The sequence below is a fragment of the Symsagittifera roscoffensis genome, chromosome 10 (genome assembly GCF_963678635.1).
Source record: "Symsagittifera roscoffensis chromosome 10, txSymRosc1.1, whole genome shotgun sequence".
NCBI classification, from domain to species: Eukaryota; Metazoa; Xenacoelomorpha; order Acoela; family Convolutidae; genus Symsagittifera; species Symsagittifera roscoffensis.
Genome location: NC_087071.1, coordinates 3377995 through 3400501, shown reverse-complemented (window position 1 = coordinate 3400501; position 22507 = coordinate 3377995). Strand labels below are relative to the sequence as shown.

At 36.7% G+C, this 22507-nt stretch overlaps 2 protein-coding genes across 3 annotated transcripts in view; both read left to right on the top strand.

The window, feature by feature from the left end:
- The window catches only part of LOC134855606 (snRNA-activating protein complex subunit 3-like), a 495355-nt gene that overhangs the window by 373913 nt on the left and 98935 nt on the right, over window positions 1-22507 (top strand). The gene's annotated exons all lie outside the window — the stretch shown is intronic.
- Window positions 1-22507, top strand: part of LOC134855458 (uncharacterized) — a 163905-nt gene that overhangs the window by 128658 nt on the left and 12740 nt on the right. The window contains exons 2-4 of one of the 2 annotated variants that reach the window (XM_063871989.1): window positions 16185-16258; window positions 16664-16773; window positions 21165-21311. In XM_063871989.1, the coding sequence (XP_063728059.1) occupies window positions 16221-16258; window positions 16664-16773; window positions 21165-21311 (295 nt within the window). In that variant the 5' untranslated portion in view covers window positions 16185-16220. Of the gene's footprint in view, window positions 1-16170; window positions 16259-16663; window positions 16774-21164; window positions 21312-22507 lie in introns of those variants that run through there. The other variant, XM_063871990.1, reaches the window with a different exon arrangement.

Genomic DNA, 22507 nt, shown 5'->3' with positions numbered 1-22507 from the left:
TTTGAGGACTTAATCCTGGGTACAATATTGTTGGATTATTTTTCCTTTTCGCTCAATAATTTATTTTAAAAACGCTGAATACTTCTGTTTTTTTGTATTGTATGTTTATGTATGCCTTGATCAGTGTCTGATAATTTGAAATTTAAAAAAAATCATCGTTTAAAACTTTTGCCAAAATTTTAAATAGCGTTACTTTTGCTATATGATTTGAGTAAAACAGCTTAAAGACAATCCAGGTTCTTTTCTTTGCTTTTAAATGCAAGACCGTCCAACCTTTGTTGATTCCAGCTTTGAGTAAAGCACGATCTATGTCACTTGCGTTCGTTTACAAACACAACCCGATAACTTTCAGAAATTAAACTTAGAAGAAAATCAAATTTTTTAGTTTTTGGAAAAATACTATCATACACTTTTCATATATAGAAAAATGCTTATCATAGAGATTTCATTTAAATTTTTGTACGTATGGAAATGTATGGAACTGTATGATAAGAAATTTTGGTCAACTCGGGTGATTTGCTGTGAACGTTCTATCAGGAATTTAGTTTTAAAATTGAAAAAAAATGACTCTCAAGTATTTCTAACAAATAAAGCAAACCTCTAACCTGTAGGACAATGGGATGCGATTAGTGTTCCTGGCAGTTTAATAATCTACTGGAGGAAAAACTGAATGCTCCAAGATACGAACTGCGTTTTACACCATTTGTCTTGGCTGGTTTTTAATCAACAGTTAATTAAGATAACGTGCTCAAATCGAAAACTGCAGAAAGTGAATTGTTTGTTTTGGATTCGTTGCGTGAATAAAAATTAAGAGTAATGTTAATTGTTGATTTTGTATCTAACGTTTGTTAGCTTTGATCCAACAAGACCTTGACAATTCAATCGAGTTGGATAAAACTTGTCTCCTTGAATCTTTAAGACCAAATTCTACCCGTGATTGCTTTAAATACCTTCGATCTTTTACCAAAAGGAAACTACCAAACCAAATGCACTGGATGAATAGAAAAGCATCCACTTCTATTGAAATAGCCATTCTTTTGAATGATTACTTCTTTCAGTGTTTCTAGAAAAGCACGAAATTCAAATCCTACAACCCGAAAAACCCACCATTTTTCTATCCGATCTCCATGTCAACCTTAAAAAGGTCGAGAAAGCTCTCGAATTTGCTAAAACTTCTTGTATTACCAACGACCGCATCCCAATCTTTAATCTTAACTGCTGCAGTGAATTAATATCTCCTCTAGTCGTGCAGCTCTTTGTCAAGGTTTTGGAAACTAAAACGTGGCCAGAACTTTGGAAATGTGCGTTTATTACGCGAATTCTTAAATCTAGTAATCCCGAAAATGTTGAAAATTATCGCCCGATTAGCATATTGCCTCAATTATCGATTATTCTGGAGAGAATGATCTTCGATTTCATTTATCCTAAAATTCGGGCTAAAGTTACACCTGCTCAACATGGTTTTATGACCAAGCGATCGACTGTTCCTCAGCTTCTTCAATACCTAGATCAGATTTATAACGACGTTGAGGCAAAAAATGAATGTCTTTCTGTGTACTTCGATTTTCGCAAGGCTTTTGATCAAGTTCCTCATCATATATTTATTTCGAAACTTGGTAATTTAGGCTTTGAAATTAGCTTTCTTGAACTTTTTGCTTCCTATCTCACAAACCGCTCGCAAATTGTCTTAATTAAGAATGAAGCATCTCCAAAAAGGCCATGTAACAAGTGGTGTTCCGCAAGGAAGTGTACTCGGCCCTTTGCTATTTATACTCTTAATTAATAACATGCCAGCTGACTTGAAAACCTCTAATTGCTTTCTGTTTGCTGTTGACAGCAAACTCTATTTTAAAAAATGACTTTTCCTTGGTTCAAATAGACTTTGATCTATATATCAATTGGACGCTTGAAAACGAAATGACATTTAATTCTGATAAATAAAAAGTTATTTGTTTTGACTCAACTTCCCCCAAATTTACTCTTTGCCTTAATGATTACCTAATTCCGTCAGTTTCATCTATCAAAGATCTCGGAGTAACAATATCTAGTGATTTAAAATGGGATATCCACATTAAAACCAAACTGGTTGCAGTTAACAAAGCTTTCCATTTCTTAAAACGTTCAATTTCTTATGGAGTATCCATGAGAACCAAATTCAAATATTACCAGCTATGTATTATGAGTATTTTATTATACGGTAGTCAGGTCTGGTTTCCATTTTTAACATATCGCCGCAAACTAGAATTATTTAACAGAAAATGTTTGAAATGGGTAACGGGAGTGAACGACTATACAGAACAACTTAGAAAAACGAATTCCTTGCCAATTTCCTTCACTATAGCTTTACATGATATGTGTTTTCTTAATCGAGTCCTGACTGATCAATTTGATTTCGACCTTTACAGATACATAAATTTTACCTTTGTAGCCAAAGACCTTCGCAATAGCTCACGCCCTAAGCTTTCAACAACCCAGAATTGTCGACTCTTCTTTACAGAGCAATTTTTTTTCTATCGCGTCTGTCGGTATGCCAACATGATTTCAGCAAACAACATAGCCGACATTTTCTCATCGCCTGAAACTTTCAAAGCAAAATTGAAAATCTATCTGAAAAAAAGAATTGATGTGTTCAACTTAAACAACTCTTGTTCAATGCTACTTTGTTGCCCTTGCATAAATTGCCGTTCGTGATGTCTTGTGTACATAATCATACCGTTTCTTTTGTTTGATGCCTTTATATTTTAAAGGGAATAAATTCTTTTAGTAGTAGTAGTAGTAGTAGTAGTAGTAGTAGTAGTAGTAGTAGTAGTAGTAGTAGTAGTAGTAGTAGTAGTAGTAGTAGTAGTAGTAGTAAAGCAGCACGTTTCGTAGACAAAACAAATTACTCAGCTTTTTGTGTTTTTATTTAGCGCTTTCTTGCGAAGCAGCAAAAAATACCAACCGTATGAAAAATATAAAACTAGTTTAAGCCTTGGTTAATAAACTGAAGCAAAACTCCGTTTTTTTACGCAGAGTTCTATCTGTTTTTTTTTCACGCACAGTTTAGTCGGTGGCTATACGTTGGATTATACAATTTAGCTTGTTTTCTGAATTAAACCAACCAGTTTTCTCAACCATGAGAAACAGCTCTGGCTTATTCGTAATCAACTCTTTTTTGTTTTGAAAAATTAATAAGTTGTATGAATAAATGAGTAACACCGAAGTATTCGTGATGCCTAATAAATTGTCACGTCGGTTGTCTTATAGCCCACTTTAGAAAGTTTATGATGGTATATTCTACTAAACTTATTGCTAAATATGTGTTACAAGTTTGAAATTTGTAGCGCCGCTCAAATCTACTGAAAATACTGGATCCAAAAACTATCGATACTTTTTACCATAAATTACTTCAAACCTTCAAATTTTTTGAAATCTTGGTCGAAGTACCTTTAAAGATAATACTATATTTTTTGGCAAAGCTTGATGGACGCTGAAGTAGCTAATAAAGTAATCGGCCAACTTGGTTTGTAGCTTTGGCTATTGAAAGAGAGTGTGCTAGCAGTTTTTTCCTTGATAATCAATCAATTTTTCACTGCAGGCGTTATTATTTTGTCTCAAGAGTTGAAAACTTTGCCAATTGAAACTTGACCGGTAAACGAAACTTAGCATAAGAGATCATTGTTTAAAAAACATAAAAATTGATTGAAAGTGACATCAGCTAACAGCGAGGAATTCGATGTAAATTGATCGAAATGTTATGAAACCAATGAAGCGTTAACGTTCGAATGAAGGTTTAGTTTTTACAAAAAAGACACCATTTAAACTTTCAAATCTCTTACGAAAGAATATTTTGAAACTGTTTCTCGTGTGAAAAATGATAAAATCACTGTTTTATTAATTATTTTTATGATTATTATGATTAACATTATGATTTTTTTTTAATGATTATTCCTTGAACAAAAACATCAGTGTCTTGAAAAGCTTTTCGGAGAAAAACTTCATCATCAGTCATCAGAAATCTAAAATTAAAGCACCGTTGAGTGGAATTTTAAAAATCAGATTGTGAAAAACAATGATACAAGGAACGAGAGACTGATCAACAATCAAACAAGATTTCTCTTCTGGAGAATACCTCAGAGGGAATAAGTCAGCGTGCGGCTCCGATACTCATCTTTTGTTGTGAGACTTGGACAGATGAAGCGAATACGCAGGGCTTGTAATGCAAGTAAAACCTTGAGAGATGGTGACGAGTCGAGCACTTTAACATCGTCCAGAGAAACTTGCGAAGACGTCATTCGGTGAATTGATCTTAAACTGGCATTCCTGCTCTTCCAGGGCTTTATCCTGGTTGAGAGGCCTCGAACTGTTTGCCCGACATAGTTGACAGGGAAGCTACGACAAGAAATGTGATAAATAATATTACTACATAAGGAAAAAGGAACTTTGGATTTTTCAGTTTTTCAGTTTTAGTTTTTCAATGGTGAAATAGGTATTGCAAGTATCAAGAATTTACTTGATGTTACGAGCCCAGGTCTCACTGTGTGGACCTTGGTATTGAAGAGACAAAACTAAACGCGCACGGCTTGACTTTTCAGCTGCACTGAACGCGTTTGAATAAGATGTTGTTAAGAGTCTTGTTAATGATCTATTGTACTACTGCCTTAGGATACTGGTTGTTCCTGGGAATTTTTTCGGCTTTAATCAGGCTTTCCGAAAAACTCTTCCATGTGCTGGTGGATTTATATTCCCGGTTGACAAAACCCGAGACAGTTCTCGATTTCCAGAGCTTGGGATCAGTTGCGTGATAAGTGAGGATAACACAAGTGTCTGTTTTCTTCCAAGTGGTATAGACAAAACCGTTGGAAAGTTTAGCAGACAAGTCTAAGAAAGCCAAGCAGCCATCATCACTGGGTTCCTGGACAGCGAACTTCAAGGATCGGCCGCAATTGTGCATTGACTTTGTGCACTTTAGAGAGGCCATAAAAGCGAGCTGGTTGGGAACCACAAGGTAGCACTTAGTGTAAAAATTATTTTGATAAGTTTAAACACCGGTGAATGAATAACAAAAAAAGCGAATTTTCTTTTCTTCCCCACTGGCTCGAGTGTTGATGGTAACTTTCTGAAAGTTTTTAACGGCTAGCAAGTCTAGCAACTTCTGATGATACGTCGTTTCTTTCATAATGCAAAAGTCAGAAACTTTGCCGTACGGAACATTAGGAACGTTTTGATCTTTCAGGCACTTGATAGCACGGGTAACTTTTCCGTCAAACCTTGCCTCCTAGACTTTGCAGTATAACCCACAGTGAGAGCATTAATTTTGTTCAGTTTTTCAGGAGATATATCAGCACAGTTCAGATCGTCCAGTAGAATATCAACATGAGCAAGAAATAGTTTTTAGTTGAAACGCTTGAGCACAGGATGCTTAGGGCCAAAACGAAGCAATTTTCAACTAAACTGACGAATATATGGATGCAAATTTTATCCAAAACAGTGAGGTAGTTGGATGTGTTTAGTAACTGCCGGTCCTGTAGAGCACTCAAATTTTCAATTACTTTTTATTGAAAATTTTCCTGTTGTGTCGAACTTCCAGCTCTGATATTGTATCCAAAGACTTGAGGCGAAGTGTCGTGATTTAGTATTTTAGAATGTTGTAACCTTGACCTTTAATGTTTAATCAAGTACCATTTAATGTACATTCTACGAAGTCCATTGGACTTCTAGTCACTAGTTGTTCTTTTTAGACTACAGTCAGTTTCAATTCACACATTACTTTTTATTCTGTTTTAATCTTTGTTAGATATCTTAGTTACCAGTGGTAAACCTACACTTTTATTATGGCGCAGTCAACTACTGATTCGAACCTGCGGGGAATACCCGCCTTTTGGCCGAACCACACGGTAGAACCTCCCACCCATTGGAACAACTGGATAGACCAATTCCATCTGGCTATCATTGCGAAGGAAAATCTAAACATAGATAATCTTAAAGAACCAGTGGAAGGGGAGACGACGTTACCGATTCTAGAAGGCGCCCAGGAGTAGGAAACTGACCAACAGAGGAAAGCTGGGGAGGCCAGGAATAAAGAAGTAATGCGAGTCTACGAACACGCAGAAGAGAAAAGACTAGCAGAAGAGAAAGGGAAGTTCGGAGGAATGAGGAGATATGAGGCCGACAAAAAAGTAAGATCAATTCTGTACTTGGCCTTAGGGGCGGAAGGAAAAAGAGTTTTTGCCCAAAAACATCCAAGGGTAAAAGTCCTAGGAATCTCATTCAAAGAATTTTACGAACTGCTAGAATCGCCTTTTATCAAACCATCTAAAATAATGTTTTACCGATACAAACTATTGAGCAGGAAACAAAAGGATAGAGAATCCTACGAACAATTTTAGGGCGCATTATCAGATTTAGCAAGATCGTGTGAAATTGCAATCAATGCAGAACAGGAGTGGATTAGAGACGTATTTATTTTTAACATGAGAAATTGTGACTTACAACGTAGACTACTTTCGGAAACCCTCAATCCAATGGATGTACTCAAGCAAGCAATCATCGACGAAAAAGGCTATTATTACCACCTTAAAGTAGCAAATATGACTAAATCATTCAACACGACAGGAAGTAGCTGTAGAGTGCACAAAAATTTTAATAATGTAAAAAAGGAACCAAGCCTGAAAATTGAAAAATCAAATACTTGTATGAAATGCGGGAATGCGTTTACCAAGGGTCATTTGAATCTGTGTCCGGCGAAAGAAAGTGTTTGTAATATTTGTAAATATAATGGACATTTTGGAAGACTGTTTAAATCGAAAGGAAGAAAACCCGCTGTAAATACTGTAGATGAAACTGTAAATAGTTAGAATTGTTCATATTCCCCAGAAAACCTTCAAGCAAGAAGCAAAGAGAATTTTGGCGGAGCGTTCAACGCGTGGACCGAAGAGGGGATAAGTGACAACGATGACTATTCCGTTCTTAACATCAGAACAATATACGATACCAATGGCTTGGAAACCAAGAAATTAGTCAAAATCGGACTGGGAGACGATCCGATAGTTAAGTTGAACATTGCAGTGGATTCTGCAAGCCCAGTGAGCCTCCTGAAGCAAAACGTCCTACACGAATTGAAGTTGAGAAATCCCCAATTAAAAATACACCCGGTAGAGAAAAAAACTAGGGAACTATACTGCGGGTTTATCAACGACACAATCAACATCATCGGGAAAGTGATAGTAAGATTACAATCCAATGGATGGATTGCGGACGAAACTCCATTTTTTTATCACTTCTGGACATGAGAGGAATATCTTGGGAAACGACAATCTACCGAGAATTGGAATCGAGATAGCTCAACGACAGCCTCTACTACCCGTCAACAACATATCACGCCCAGAGTTGTGTAAGTTAAACAATAACTCAGACACAATTCTTAACCTGTATCATAAGTACAAAAGAATATTTAACAAAGTTGGGAAGATACCATTGGACAGAAAAATTACACATTTTCACTCTCCATTCTAACCTATCCAAACCAAAGGTAGAAGAGTTTCCCTGCATTTACTAGATAATGTAAAGATGACACTAAATAGAATGGAAAAAGAGGGGCATATTGTGAAGCTAAACAAAAGCGATGAAGATTGTTTCATAAGTCCATTAGTGAGTACAAGAAAAAAAGACGGTAGCATCAAGTTGGTATTAGACTCGAAACTATTAAATAACCAGATATTCAAGAACAAATATCAAATGCCAAACATACATGAACTGATAGACAACATAGCGCTCCAACTGTCAAGCAAAGAGTCAGGAGAAGTTTGATTTAGTAGTCTAGATCTAATAAATGCGTACAGTCAACTACAATTATGTACAGAAACCAGCAAACAGTGTAACTTAAGTATTGTGGGCGGCGAAACCACCGAGACCTATAGGTTTTTAACGGGATACTACGGACCGTTATCAGATTCGATAAAAAGCCTACCAAATCCCAAAAACATTTCCGAACTAAGGTCATTCTTTGGGTGAATCAATCAGTATATGAAATTCGTCCCAAACTTGTCATCCCTAAATTCTCCCTTACAACCACTTCTCGTAAAGAAATCAGTTTACCAATGGAACGACGAGCATACGAAGGCGTTTGAAAAACTAAAACAACAAATAAGTAACATCACAGAGAACAACCATTTTGACATAAAAAGGATGTCAAGACTTAAGACAGACGCTTCTCATAGCGGCCTGGGAGCCACCCTAGAACAATGAGATGGGGAGAATTGGTTAACAATAGCATTCGCTTCCCAATTTTTAAATAATCACGAAAGTAAATACTCGACTAATGAACTTGAATTGTTCGGAGTAGTCTGGGCGACAGAGCACTTTAAAAATTACTTGTATGGTGCTGAGTTCGAAATTGTAACGGACCATAAGGCATTGCTATCAGCACTAAATGCGAATCAGAGTTACAAAACTATGCACAGCAGACTAACCCCTTGGGTAAACCGACTTTTACCATTTAATTTCAAGATCAAACATATGCCGGGAAAAGAAATGGGATTTACAGATTTATTGCCGAGATTACCTTCAGGAAAAGCACTCCCAACCTCTCACTATGATAGCGAATTTATAGTGGCTACAGTACAAAAGATTCTAGAAAACCTCTCTGTAAATAGTGATTGTAAAAAGAATAATTGTAAAAAGAACAAACTGTATAATCCAGTGGATGTAAACACGATCAGCAATTTGGATTTTAATAATCCAATGGGCGTAAAGAAATAATTATCGCTTAGCATCGTTCTTCTCGAATATTCTGAACTATGTGAACGACACGGATAGAATTTGTAATTCCAATCACTCACGTTCAGAGTCCTGTACTAGCGTTTGTGTTCCACTAAATTTATCAAAATTTGATTTCAATTATTTTGATTGATCAGATAACACCGTTTTAATTTTTCTTGCCCAGTCAATACTTTCAATTAATCGGTCATTAAATTCAGATCAGAAAAAACATTTACAAGAATTCATTACATTCAAACTGGCTAAAATTTTCCCTCAGGGCAGAAAATAAAGGAATTTCGTTAAACTTCAATAACGATACAATGTCAGATTTACAGAAGAAACTACTGGTCAAGTACAAGGGAGATCTCAAATTACCAGACACTCCGCCATCTCTTAAAGATCATTGCTCAAACAAGCTAATGAAACTGATGACGGACCAAGACAAAATCCTCAAGGAGGTGAAGAAGGCAGTAGAGGAAGGCAGATTGGATAAATTCTGGATAAATTGGATAAGTTCGGAGCCTACCTAAAGAACTTTCAGAGAGACATTCACGTTAAAGAAGGATTGTTATTTAACGATAACAAATTGATAGTACCAGCAGCTCTAAGGTCGCCATTCCTGTCATTACTGCATGAAACACACCCAAGACAGTTCGGGATGAAAACCTTGGAAGAGAACATTTGGTGGCCACATCTATACAGGGAGACTTACTATCACGGGAAAAATTGCATCCAGTTCATCAAGGCCGGTAAGAGCCTAAAAGTGATATTAGGGACGAATAATACGGATAAGTTACGGATTCTGACCAAACCAAATGAAGAAGTAGATTTAGACTTTGCGAGTCCATTGGAAAAAAATTGGGGTAACTCGAAATACCTTTTGTTATGCATCGATCGCTTCTCAAAGTTCCCGTCAGCAAAAGAAGTGAACAACACCTCGGCTTCTTCAATTTTATCTTTCATGACAGATTATTGCCACCTTCGCGGATTTCCAAAATCTATAGGAGCCGACCATGGGTCATGTTTTACTTCTTTCAAATTTAGAAACTTCTGCGAGAAGAATCATATTAATTTTATTTTATGTACTGTTGGGGATCACAGATTCAACGTAGTCGTAGAACGACTCATTTACACTGTTAAAGCTAAATTTCTGGCAATGTCGTTTAACGAACCAAAACCATCTCTAAATTTGGCTATTGATATTATCATCTGGAATATTCGTTCGACGAAACAATCATCCATTGGATGCTCTCCTTTTGCAAAACATTTTAATAGATCCCCCAACAGGTTTTGGAAAACTCTGGTCTCTCACGCGATTAGTTTAGAAAGGATAGAGCACAAGACTGGGGAGCAGACGACGCGTTTGAGGATGGCTATCTAGAAAACATAGCATTGGACAAAAGAGGGTATGAGGGTGACCCCTCGGATAAAGTCGACAGAAACTCCAGCGAGCCCCACTGTCAAACCCGTTCTGCCAAGGAGGTGACTGGTTTAGGAAGACAGTTAACCGGAGGGAAGGCGAACCATACTTTAAACCATTGGGGGGAAAGTCATTGTCAGACACGAAGCACACGGTTACATTAGACAGCGGACATGTGATCAGAAAATCTGACTTAGCTTTTAATAAAACCCAACCGTCGGTCCCTAGTAAATTTTCGGCAGTACCGAACCCACTAATTAACAATCATGATTTAGCAGGCAAGCGAAAAAGAAACTCCCCGTTTATGAGACCGGACTCAAATGCAGGAGGCCCATCGTCGCGTTAGATACCAACGGGAGGAAAGGCAGATAAAATGAGGAGAACCAACACCCCGATCACGAAAGGTTCAAAATCCACGTTTAATAATTTAGATCCATCGCTAGAGTTAGACCTTTGGGATAAAGTAATTGACGATTACTTGGGTACGGACGCGGAAACTGTATGTAATACACCGACTGTTAATTTGCATAGTGATTTAGATCAGCCTAGAAGCACCTTATCAAGCCAAATGAACACGAAGACAACGACCACTATTCCAACGAGCACAAGCGATGACCCAATCAGATTAGACAGCTCTCTGGAGAAGACATTAGAGACTTAAGAAGAAATCCAGGTCCCCCTAAATTTTACGGAGACAGGCGTTTTATTGACTAAGTGACGCATGGAACGGTGACCATCAGTGTAAAAGACTCCGATGACGAACCTCTAATTACGTTCTCCAACTCAAAGAGCCCACGGACTCAGACAATTTATTCTATGGCGTCCACTTCAGATTAGTTGACATCAGTTGGAGATATACCTTGGCACCCAACGCTGGTGGCGGAAGCCACACAAGGCTCTTTCTCAACAACCACTTCTCGAACATCAAATGTCGCGAGTTTACCATCTCCATTGGTAGAACTTGGTACGAACAATCAGGATGAGGACGGAAGCGACATATCATCAGGCATTGATGCAGATGCAAGGAGGGAGGCCGATAGCTTTCATGACAAATTTAACGCCACGATTTGAAACTCTAAAAACTTTTAAACTCGTACCATTATATTTCTTTTATTTGCTTGAGCTTCTATCCAGTGGATTACCCATTCTAATTAGTTAGTGATTTAGGTTAGTTTTTCTTATTTGTAAAAATGCCACATAATCCCAATTGTACATATCAATTTGTACATTTACTGTAGATATCTGGGTAAACTTGTAGGTAGCCTGTATATATTACCATATAATCACCTCCATTGTAATTTGTACTCTCTGTAATTTTCCATTGGTGCTAAACGCGGTTACTTTTTGTTTCAACTTCGGCCCTGGTGTAGTGAGGTGAGAATGGAGTATATGAGTGATATTGGCTACATCGAAGAGCGGGCAGATATACATTTTTGTGCAGTGGGTAATGTTGTGCTTTAGTATTTTAGTATGTTATAACCTTGACCTTTAATGTTTAATCAAGTACCAGTTAATGTACACTCTACGAAGTCCATTGGACTTCGAGTCACTGGTTGCTCTTTTTAGACTTCAGTCAGTTTTAATTCTCTTATTACGTTTTATTCTGTTTTAATTTTAGTTAGATATCTTAGTTACCATTGGTAAACCTACACTTTTATTACGAATGGAACAAGGCAACCCGCTAGGTTCTCTATGAAAGCAACTCTTGATTCGGTGAGCTTACTTTCTAGCTTCGCTCGTTCAGCTCGAGCTCGAGCCACTTCTTTGGTTAACAATTTCCTTTGGAAGTTTTTGACAGTTTCTTGATCGAAACAAACATTTTTTGCGTTACGAAAAAGTAGAAACTCAGGCACGACTTTGTTCTTCAAACACTGGTCCAAGCAGGAAACTCTCTGAATATTGTGATGTGACTGTAAATTTGCCCGTTGGTATTGATAAAGGAAACGAAATTTATGCTGTCTCTCCTGTTCCATTCCAAGGAGTCGTAGTGGTAAAATAGACTGCATTGTAAAATCTTGAACATAATTATCAGTGAATTGAAAAGTTTTTCGGAGAAATACTCCATCATCAGTCATCAAAAATTTAAAAACAAAGCACGGTTGAATAGAATGTTAAAAAGATGATTGTGAAAAACAATGATAGAAGGAAAGAGAGACTGATCATCAGTCGACAACAGTCAAACAAAGGTATTTTGATTCTTATGATTTTATTACTATAACGAGATTGAGCCGAAACTTCAGCCATTGCAAGGCGAAAGCTTTGTCAACAATTCAACTACAACTGGAGATGAGGCACGACTTGACATTAAGGCAAACGGACTCTGGGGTTCACGATTCAGCCGCGCTTTCTTTGATGTGAAAATTTTCAACCCGCATGCTAAAACATCGCGAAAACTGCATAAGGACGCATACAAATACCACGAAACGCTGAAGAACTCCAAATATCAGCAAAGAATTTTAAACGTAGAGCAGAGTAGCTTCTGCCCGCTTATTTTTGGATGCACCGGTGGCGCTGCTCCAACAGCCACGCGGACGATGCTGCGATTAGCCGAAAAACTAAGTGAAAAAAGACAAGAGAGCTATCCAGAATCTATAAACTACATAAGAACTAAAATAAGCTTCGCACTCCTGAGGAGCTCTATCCTTTGTATAAGGGGGCGCAGATCGCTACGCAAAGTTCAATTTATCGACAACTCCGTGAGCGCTATTGTAGAGGAAGGACGGCTAAGATAAATTACTATTACGACGATGCATTTAATGCTGATTTAAGACTTCATTGCTGATATATATGCATTTTTATATCGCTGGTATGGCCCTATCCAGCTTGTGCACTTACCGTAACTAAACGGAAGGGCCCCTTTTGTAATTTAGGTTTTTTAAAATTTTTATTATTACGAAAACTTTATGATTGAAGGGATTAAAGGGTTGGAATCCCTAAACATAGATCAGTGATGGATAATCTTGCAACATGAGTTAGAGTGACAGGCGAAACGCCAGGAACAAGTGTTTTGGATGCCGAAATTGTTATGAAAGTAGGCCCAGACGAACATCAGCAGGCGAGGTTTCAGTTCAATGAATCGATGAATTGTATCAGTTTCAGTATTTTGAGTGATTAATGAATGACTTTTGCCGAAAAACTATTTTTCGATCAACGGTTTTCAGCTTGTCAGTTTTTTACAGAAAGACAGAGAAGAGCCTACTGTTTACTGATACATCTAAAATGAGGGTGTGGTAGCGCTATAAATTGGGAAAAAAATCAAGACTGAAAAGGAAGCTTTGATTTTAACTTTTCAAAACGTCTCAATTGCTATCTGTGAAAAACGTTTTTAGGACAATGTTCATAGTGAGAGGCAGAAATCAAGCTCATCATTGTGACTACATGAGGAAAAATAAAAAAAAGCTGCTTGATTCACAAATATAATCTAATTAGCCTACAACGGTAATCTTTTCTAACAACTGATCAGACGCTAAACGGTTTTTAGCGAATTTAACAAGGGTTCCATTCGCTAAAAACCCTAACTTTTTCTAGTTACTGCTCAGACGCTAAACGGTTTCGGATAAAAGACTGAAACAACAAAAAAAATAATGTGTAGTGGCTTCACAATCTTTTTAAATCATGTTTGGTGCTCAGAAATACTCTTTACAGTCCTCCATGATTGGATTTTTGGGTTGGGCAGTTTATCTTGACGGATAGATGGATGGATGGCTGGACGGACAGATGGATGGATTGATCGATGGATAGCTAAATGGATAATCCGATAGATGAAAGATTAGCTTGATGGCTGCTTGGTTGGATACATGGCTTGATGGATGGATCGCTTGATGAATGAACGACTTGGACGGATGGCTTGTTGGAGGACTAGAGGGATTGGTGGCTGAATGAAAGCTTGATGAAAATGCCTATTAATGATCGATTGGCTTGATGGCTTGCAGGATGTATAGATGATCGGAAGAATACATGTTGTTGCATTGATCAATTGCTAGATGAATTGATATCTAGGTAAACGGATGGCTTGTTGGTTGGAACAATGCAATAATGGATGGTTGATCTCAGAAGACTTAAAAATCTGAATCTTCAAACTTGGGGGCCATATCTGCAACCCTGGGAGAAACTTAATTTAAAACGTGGTTCACATTTAACTCAATATAACCCCGAAGAATCATGTTTTTGAAATTTTGGGAACGTTTTTGAATCCAAAACTTCGAAAAAAAGTTTAAATAGAAAAAAGTCATATCTCGGAAACTTGAAAAATTAAGCAATCACAACACTGTAGGTCAAATCTATACCCTGCAATGACCCCCTACCAAAGTTTCATTCATTTCAAAATTTGAGATATTTTTTGAAGTACGACTTTGGTGAAAATTGTGAATAGTCGTTAATAAGCAAATTTACTCGGATAATTTGAAATTTTGAGAAGTCTGTTGTAGAAGCAAGGTTCGCAATCCCTGAAAATATCCTGAGAACACGCAAAATTAGGGTTGATTATTTCGAATTTTTTTAATCAAAGCAAAAGAAGTACTCAAAAAAGAATTAGTAGATATTGTCGATGGGCATAGAGTCCTCGCTTTTGTTATAGGCGATGAATAATTTCGTAGGAAATTTGTGCTGGAAAAAACCGCAAAGCACGATAAGAAGCTAGCGCAACATGGAAAATTTTCTCAAATCCCCACAGATACAACCAAAATTAGTTTTCATTGCTCGGATAAATCCTAACACTGCTCTTTTTGAGAAACTTGAGAATATTTTAGCTAATAAACTCATACAAGCTCTCCTTAAAAACACATTTAGAAAAAAGCTTCGCAGGTTGTTCTCTCTCCCTGTGATAGATGGAGGTTTGAACCTGACTTTGACTGAAGATCAAATAAACAAAAGTTCAATTTCCACAATAATTGTTCATTAGCGTAGGTGAAAATCAAAGACACTAACCAACAACATGAACATAATGCGATTACTATTAAAAAGGAAAAGCAACTAATCAAAATCAGTCGAAGAAAGGAATAGTTTGTCAGAATTTGAAAATTAATTGTTGATTTTAACATCAAAAGGTTCATTCAACTGGCTAAACGCATCCTCGCCGAAACGATATAATTTTTTTTAACAAAGGCGGAATTCAGAGACGGAGTTGTATTAAGATATGGATGGAAAGCAAGTAACTTCCTGTAGAAATGGATGTGCGGTGAGCTTTTGAAAACCAGTCATGGTTTACATTGGCCCAAAGGTGGATTCACTAAAAAAGAAAGACAACTAGATGCGAGATGTTTTTGCTGATTTGATGAACGAAGTTTGCTATGATGTCGAAATGATGCGCAGCCTTGATTAGAAGTCTACTAGCACTGATGATGCAGCAGGGTTAGATATCAAAGCCAATGGGTTATGGGAATAACGGCTCAGTAAAACCTACTTTGACGTGAACGTTTTCAATCCACATGCCAAGACCTGCTCAAGAATCATCGACGAAACTTACAAACAGCATGAAATTGCAAAAAAGCTGAAGTACGAGCAACGACAGGTTTATGTCGAACATGATTATTTTGACCGCCTAATTTTTGCCTGTACAGGAAGGGCAGGACCATTGTCCTCGCATGTTAATGTTATTAACTGACTAGCTGACAAATTTAGCCAAAAAAGGACGACAGCTACTCATCATTTACAGTCATCACTTACAGTCGCACGAAATTAAGTTTCGCACTATTACATAGCTTCGTGCTCTGCATACGACGATTGCGCTCGCTCTGAATTTCCTCCCTTGCTGTTGATTCGTCACCATGGTTGAGAAAGGGAAGGCTTAATTGTTGAACAAATTCTAATTAATGTGACATGCTTTGGTTTGTTATTTGCGGCGTTTATATACTACAAGGATTTTGATCAAATTGTATTTTTGAAAGAGTTGTATTCTTCATTCTATATTTGTGTAAATTGCAGCTTTGGTTTTATGAAGCTATGAAGATGTGACAGAAAGTGGCCTTTAATGATAATTTTAAACTAATCTGGTCTCTGAACTCGTTTCAGAAGAGTAAATGATGCGGTCAGAGGTGTCCTAAGAAGAGTTATTGGTGATGAAATGGAGGAAGACAAAATTCTTCACATGAGTTTTTGCAAGTTAGTTCGAAACCAATTTTTAAACCAGTTTATCCAATTTTGGTCATGTGTTATAGCATGTTTTCACCACCAAGTTATTCATATACGGTTTCTTGGAATCAAACGCATTTGGAGTCCATACTGTATATCCAGATGATTATGACCATGCTGTAGAACTTTGCAAAGTTAAAGAAAAATATCATCTAACAGAATCGTATTTTGCTTTTCGATTGATTTTGCCTGGTATCAAATTGGCTCTGCATATATGAAATATTGTCGTTGACATAGTAAAAAAGAAATATTCAGAAGAAGAAGAATTGGTATCTTGTTCAAATTATGCAACCAGATTCTAGTTGAAACTTCAATCGTTGTGACAAACGCTTCTACAAGAAAAGATTCCCTCATTTAAATTGAATTTTGTCCTAGAAGTGTGTGTCCGCTGCCTGAACAACCGGCCCATTCAAATGTGTTCACAACCTCTAAGATGGATCTATGCTTGTCGCATTTGAATGTCGTTACTTCTACTCAGAATCTTGGTTGGTGTCATTTGTTTATTTTTAAAACTTGATTAAGTCTGTAATCCAACAGTTGACTTATGTAAAGTCTTGTTATTTTCTAACCCAAATTACAAATTTGGTTGCTATGACTCATCACTGGGGCCTGTTGATGTTTTTGTCGGTGGATTGGAGATAGGATATTTATTTAATTATTAAGGACCCTTATAGGGTATAAAAATTAGGAAAGCTTAATTGCTCCTGTTCCTAATTCTTCTGTATCTCATAAGTTTTCTCGCTTGTAATGGTATCGGGGCAGTTCAGCAAATATTACGCAATTTTTTTGTTCAAAGTAATAATAATAATATAATAATAAATTGGATTTACAACACAAGTTGAGGGGAACGTGTCCCGAATAAACATATCAAGTTATGCAACCGCTGCATCTGCAACCTTCTCCATGAACATAAATTATTTTCTGTATAGTTTGTGTCAAAATGGTTCCAGAAAAGGCGAAGAAGTTTGGGTTTCAAGCCAATAGGCTTGGTGACGTCGATAGAAGGCAGGAATCGAAGGAGTCTTGATGTTCGAATGAAAAAAATCCTGATGAGAGAGTTCGAATCTCGGTTGACGCGATATCGGAATCATTCTGCTTTCTCTTCGGGGACTGTGTCTCAATTCTACTTTATCTTCAGGGCTGATGGTATATTGTCCGTTGCATATCTTTGATAGTGTCAAGATGTCCAGAAGCTGTAAATAAAATGGGATAGGTGAAAGTTCTAGCACAGTAAGACGCTCTTTGTAGCCGATGATATGTGGTAAAATCCATATACTGACTCTCCGTTGAAGTTGCACCAGTTTTCTCATGTCACCCCTGAAGCATACCAGCATGGTGAAGCGTAGCAGAGGATTGATAGAACTGTGCTCTTATAAAGGTTCATCTTGGCCAGAGTGCTTAAGCGTATTGACACGTTTCTCTTTAGCATGAAGAAAGTATTGTAGGCTTTCCTCAGACGCTTCGAAATTTGTTCCGACCAGTAAGATTACTTGGCTTTTGGTTGGATGGAAGTACATCTTGTTGTCTAGAGCCCAATTCTCTAGGGCAATGATGCAGTCACTGAGAAGGCAATTAGTTGCAATAACTTTGCTGTCATCAGCTAAAAGGAACAAGAGAGCGCGAAGGTTGTGTAAGGCTTCTGGCATATCATTTATGTAAACAAGAAAAAGGAGAGGACCGAGAAGTGATCCTTGGGGCAGCCCACTGGAAACGTCGCAGTCTTCGCTAACCCAGCCTTCGACAAATACGTGTTGTTTGCGTCCAGAGAGATATTCTTGGATCATCCGGAATAGGTAGCCAGAGACTTCCATGGCCCGCAATTTTCTCAAGAATGCAGTGATCGACTTTGTCAAAAGCTTTCTTGAAGTCCAGGTACAAAGCATGGTTAGGAAGCTAATCAATTGAGAGTGGTATGTGGTTAGCAAATGTGGAAAATTGGTACTAGGTTGTTTTCATCGAACAACTTTTTTTCACAGATTTGCTCGTGAGAATATTGTACGTGTTTCAATTAGTCTCATAGCAAATTCTAATTAAGTGAATGATTGCACGGTTGGCGTAGAGAAAAAACGCATGCTTGACAGAAAAGTATAGTTTGGCTGGGTTCTATTTTTTTCTTAAAGTTATAGTTTTTTGGATAATATTCTGACTTTTTTTTTACTTGGTTCCCGCAGCGCAGGTTTTTCCAAGAATTCGTATTTTTTATCATTTCAAATGTAATTTCTAATATTGCATGAAATTGAGATCTAATATTTTTTGCGGAAATTTCGAATTTTGAGCAAACAGTTTTTTAAGACATTTTTGATTTGTCGATTCCAAGTTCTTTCGAGTATTTGTCGATTTTTTGTTTTCTGAAATAAAGTCGGCTTGTTTTCACTCTATTCTTACGTCAGTTATTTAAGTACAGTAGGTTGGTTGGTTTGAAAACTGATTCGGAAGTTCTGCCGGAGCGGATAGATACATGTTATTGTTTATGTTGATGCTTTTTAAGTGTAGATGAACGAAGTGATTGTCACTTCAAATTGTTTGTTATGATTTTAGGAAATTTTTGTTATGATTTATTTACATTTATGTTTGATTTTTTTTTGGTTTAGTGACTGATTTTCTTAAGTCTAGTTAATTTCTTTTGCAGAAGGCAAACCGCACCATCGAATAGCAAAGTTTTAAGGTTCACGTAAAACCTGAATGTCTTCTAGGTTCAAAATGTGCCTAATTCTTGAATTCCTAGCGCAATAAAAAAAATTACCTGTTGATCAAGTTTTCTCTAATTGGGATTCCTTAAAGCGCGAATCATGAAAAATCTTAAAATTCATAGATCCTAAACTGAAAATTCGAAAGTTAAAAAGTTGTAACTTCAAGATTCTCTTTTCGGTGTCTGAATTACACTTTCCAAAGTATCCATTTATTATGATTTTGAAAAATTATTTCTCATCGATCGTTTTTTTTGTGCTATTTTTTGTCTGAAAATCAACTGATTCGTCTTTTTTTAGAATTTGATCAGCGCTTCAACAAATGTCAATTTTCGATTTTTTGCGATATACATTCATTTAGTGGTGGAATTTGCAATATATTGGAGTGTTTCAGTTCTATTAAGCTTGCATCAGTTTTTGAATGCTCAAAATCAACCCCACTAGAACCTTTAAAGAACTTCAATAAATTTAAACTTGAAAAGAAAAAATATAGTTTCATTTTTTTGTCGTTTACTTTTCCTTCAATAGTAACATCGTTCGAAGTACTGTTTGCTAAGTTTTGAGCGTCATGGTGCTGCCATCCTAAAGCTGTTTTGCAAGTGGTGCGAAGCTCATTTTCTTTCTGTCCCATGATTTCAACAGATAGCAGTATTTAAAAAAATGTTTGCTTTCTTCTTTGTCGAGCTAGTGAAATGTTTTGCATTCATGAAAAAGTTTACGAAAGTGAATGGCTTTTCATCGTGAGTTATAACTTTCATTTCGACCTGGCGAAAAAAGTGTGTCTGAATGTTGAACCTTCGTTCATGCACAACAAGAAATGGGCGTACCTCAGTGACAGTTTTATTCGGTAAAACATTTGAGTTAAGACGATTCATCCACAAGGGAAAGGACCAACATACGAGCTGTTCAACTCATCATGGAAAACTGCTGTTTTTGCCCTGCTTAAGAACTACATGCAATATAATTGGTTTTTTTCTGCGCTGGGTAAAGTTGCCTCACCCTCAAGCAGCACGGATCATCGTGGGCCTCGATCATCCGACCTTTCGATTGAGAATCGAAGCATTGATCACTTCACCATCGAGAACTAGATACACGTAGTTTCACATAAACAACGTTTCTTTCATATTTCTAAATCGTAAAGTGGCTTTAGTAATGATTCGTAGCAACTTCGAGGCCTTTTCCTTCTTGGCCTAGAGGTAACGTGAATGCTTTTGTACCCTAAGCTTTGGCGTTCGAGTCTCGGCCGGACCATGTTTTTTTCAGTATGAATAAAAGTAAAAAATTTTTTTTTCGGTAAAAATTGACTCGCCGGTCCTTCCTTTGTCTGCTTATGATTTCCCAGCTTAGTTCACACATCGGGGTAGTTTCTTTTACTCTCAAATAGTTTCATTCTTGTATATTTTCCTTGGTTTTCCTTTTTCTGTTTCGTTGGCGTTAAAGGTTTATTTGGCCTTAATGGTGTTGGGTTATTTTTTGTCGGCTTAGTTACTCTGTTTTGTTTCGATTCAAAAGCAATAACTGATTATTTTTAAGAAAAATTTCAGGTTCTGTTACAAGGTTTCAAACTTAACTGCTCGATTTTTTTAATGACAGAAATTATTTATTTTCGTTTTTGGATCAATTGGTGTCTACATACTTGTTTTCGTCTTAGGTGCCGCTTGGGAAACACTAAAATCTTAGTTAATATTGGTGAATGTGTTCCTTTTTCCAATTTTTTTTTCGATGTTGTCTTTTCCGTGTCATTTTGGATTCGCTAACTTGCAAATAGCAGCTGTGCTTCGCCTCTTTGTAATACATGGAAAGAAGTCTGAGGTTCAATTTTAGTAATTTATGTATTATGTCTTGTATAATGGTTTTTGATATAAAGGCATGTTTCTATGAAGTCTTTCAGGCAGCGAATTTAGATAATGAATGTTATTATAAACCGATGTTTGGGAGTTTTCAATTGATGATTTAATAGGCTCCAGCGTCTTCTTTGTCAGTTAAATACTGTTTTAGCATACTTTATCCCTAAAAAACTCGGATGTCTTTAACTATCCACCCTTTTAGTACATAGGAACGAATTGCCGCCCCTGTAAAAAATAATTCAACGGTTAAGTTTATGTGAACTTTTTACCTTCTAAAAAAATCCCCCCTTCCCTTTTTTCAAAGGGGGGATAGTTCAGGCGATCCAAAATCTCACTGTTTAGACCAGTCGTCTTTTACGCCGACGATAGATGGAAGTGCAGACGGTCATCAAAACAGTCACAATGACAAGACTCCTCCTCATTCGGACACCAAATCAGACTGTTCTTTTGCCAGATTACACAATTACGAAACGAGAGCGAAACTCAAAGGAATTCATTTAACTTAAACGCTCACTAAATAAGCGACACTTTAAAAGGAGTATTTGAATAAAATTGGTACGAATTTGCTACAAGCTATGAAGACCTGTCACTTGAGAATAGATTTGAGATTCAGGGAAATTCAAAATCAATTCCAATTTGTCTACTATCAGTTCTTTGCTAATGCATATATTTAGGCTCGTATTTTTAAGAGTCGATGAACGTAGATAAGAATCTTATATAGGCCGGGATGATTCCTTTTGTTTTTTTTGAGACTCAAATTTACTTTTTCGCATTTGACTTTGGTTTCTTTTCAAGTTCATTCATTTCTTTGTTAAAATGAAGGCAAACCCCACCATCGAACAAAAGTGTAAAGGTCGTGAAAAACGTTAACGACTTCTAGTTTCGAAAGTGGAATTCAATTATCGAATTTCTCAGAAAAAACCTCAAATCATTTTTTTAAACATATTGACTCAGTTTTCTCAAATTGGGTTAATTTTAACAAAAGTGTCAATGATAATTTTTTCTTGAAATTCAAAGATTTTTAAGGTCATCTATTTTTTTTCTGTTAAATTCGAACGTTGAGATTTTCTCAAAAAAGTAAGTCGGTATTTTTTTTCTGTTTACTTGCAGTTCACAGAAAATCTCTCAAGTAAACTTGAGAGTCGATGAACGTAGACTTTTGACTTTTTTCCAGCAGTATGTTGGCTATGGTTTTTTTTCCTCCAAATTCAAAAAGTTTTAAGTCCATCGATAATTTTTTAGAAATAGTTCAGGTTTTTTTTTTAAATGGGGAGGATCTTTGTATTCGGGTGTGTTTTAGTTTTTGTTCCTACCATTGGAAATGGGGAGGCACTTTGTATTCGGGTGTGTTTTAGTTTTTTTTCGTTTTGTTTTCCGCGCAAAATAAGCTACCACAAATAATCATTAGACAGGGTCGTGTGATATATCATTTTAAGCCCTTTCAGTCGTGATTTGAACTTTAAAAATATTCGAAAAGATTCTGAAAACAGTTGACCTTGTACAGAATATATTATTAACCCAACTCAATCTGGAACAACAAGCTTGACATTAATTAACAATCTCACGGTATTTTAATATGGTTGACAGGTCTATCACAGCACTTGAAATGAATATGTTATAAACTGGTTTATCGTAATAAGCACCTACACAATTCCTTCAACACGTGTGTAACGCGTTAATGAATG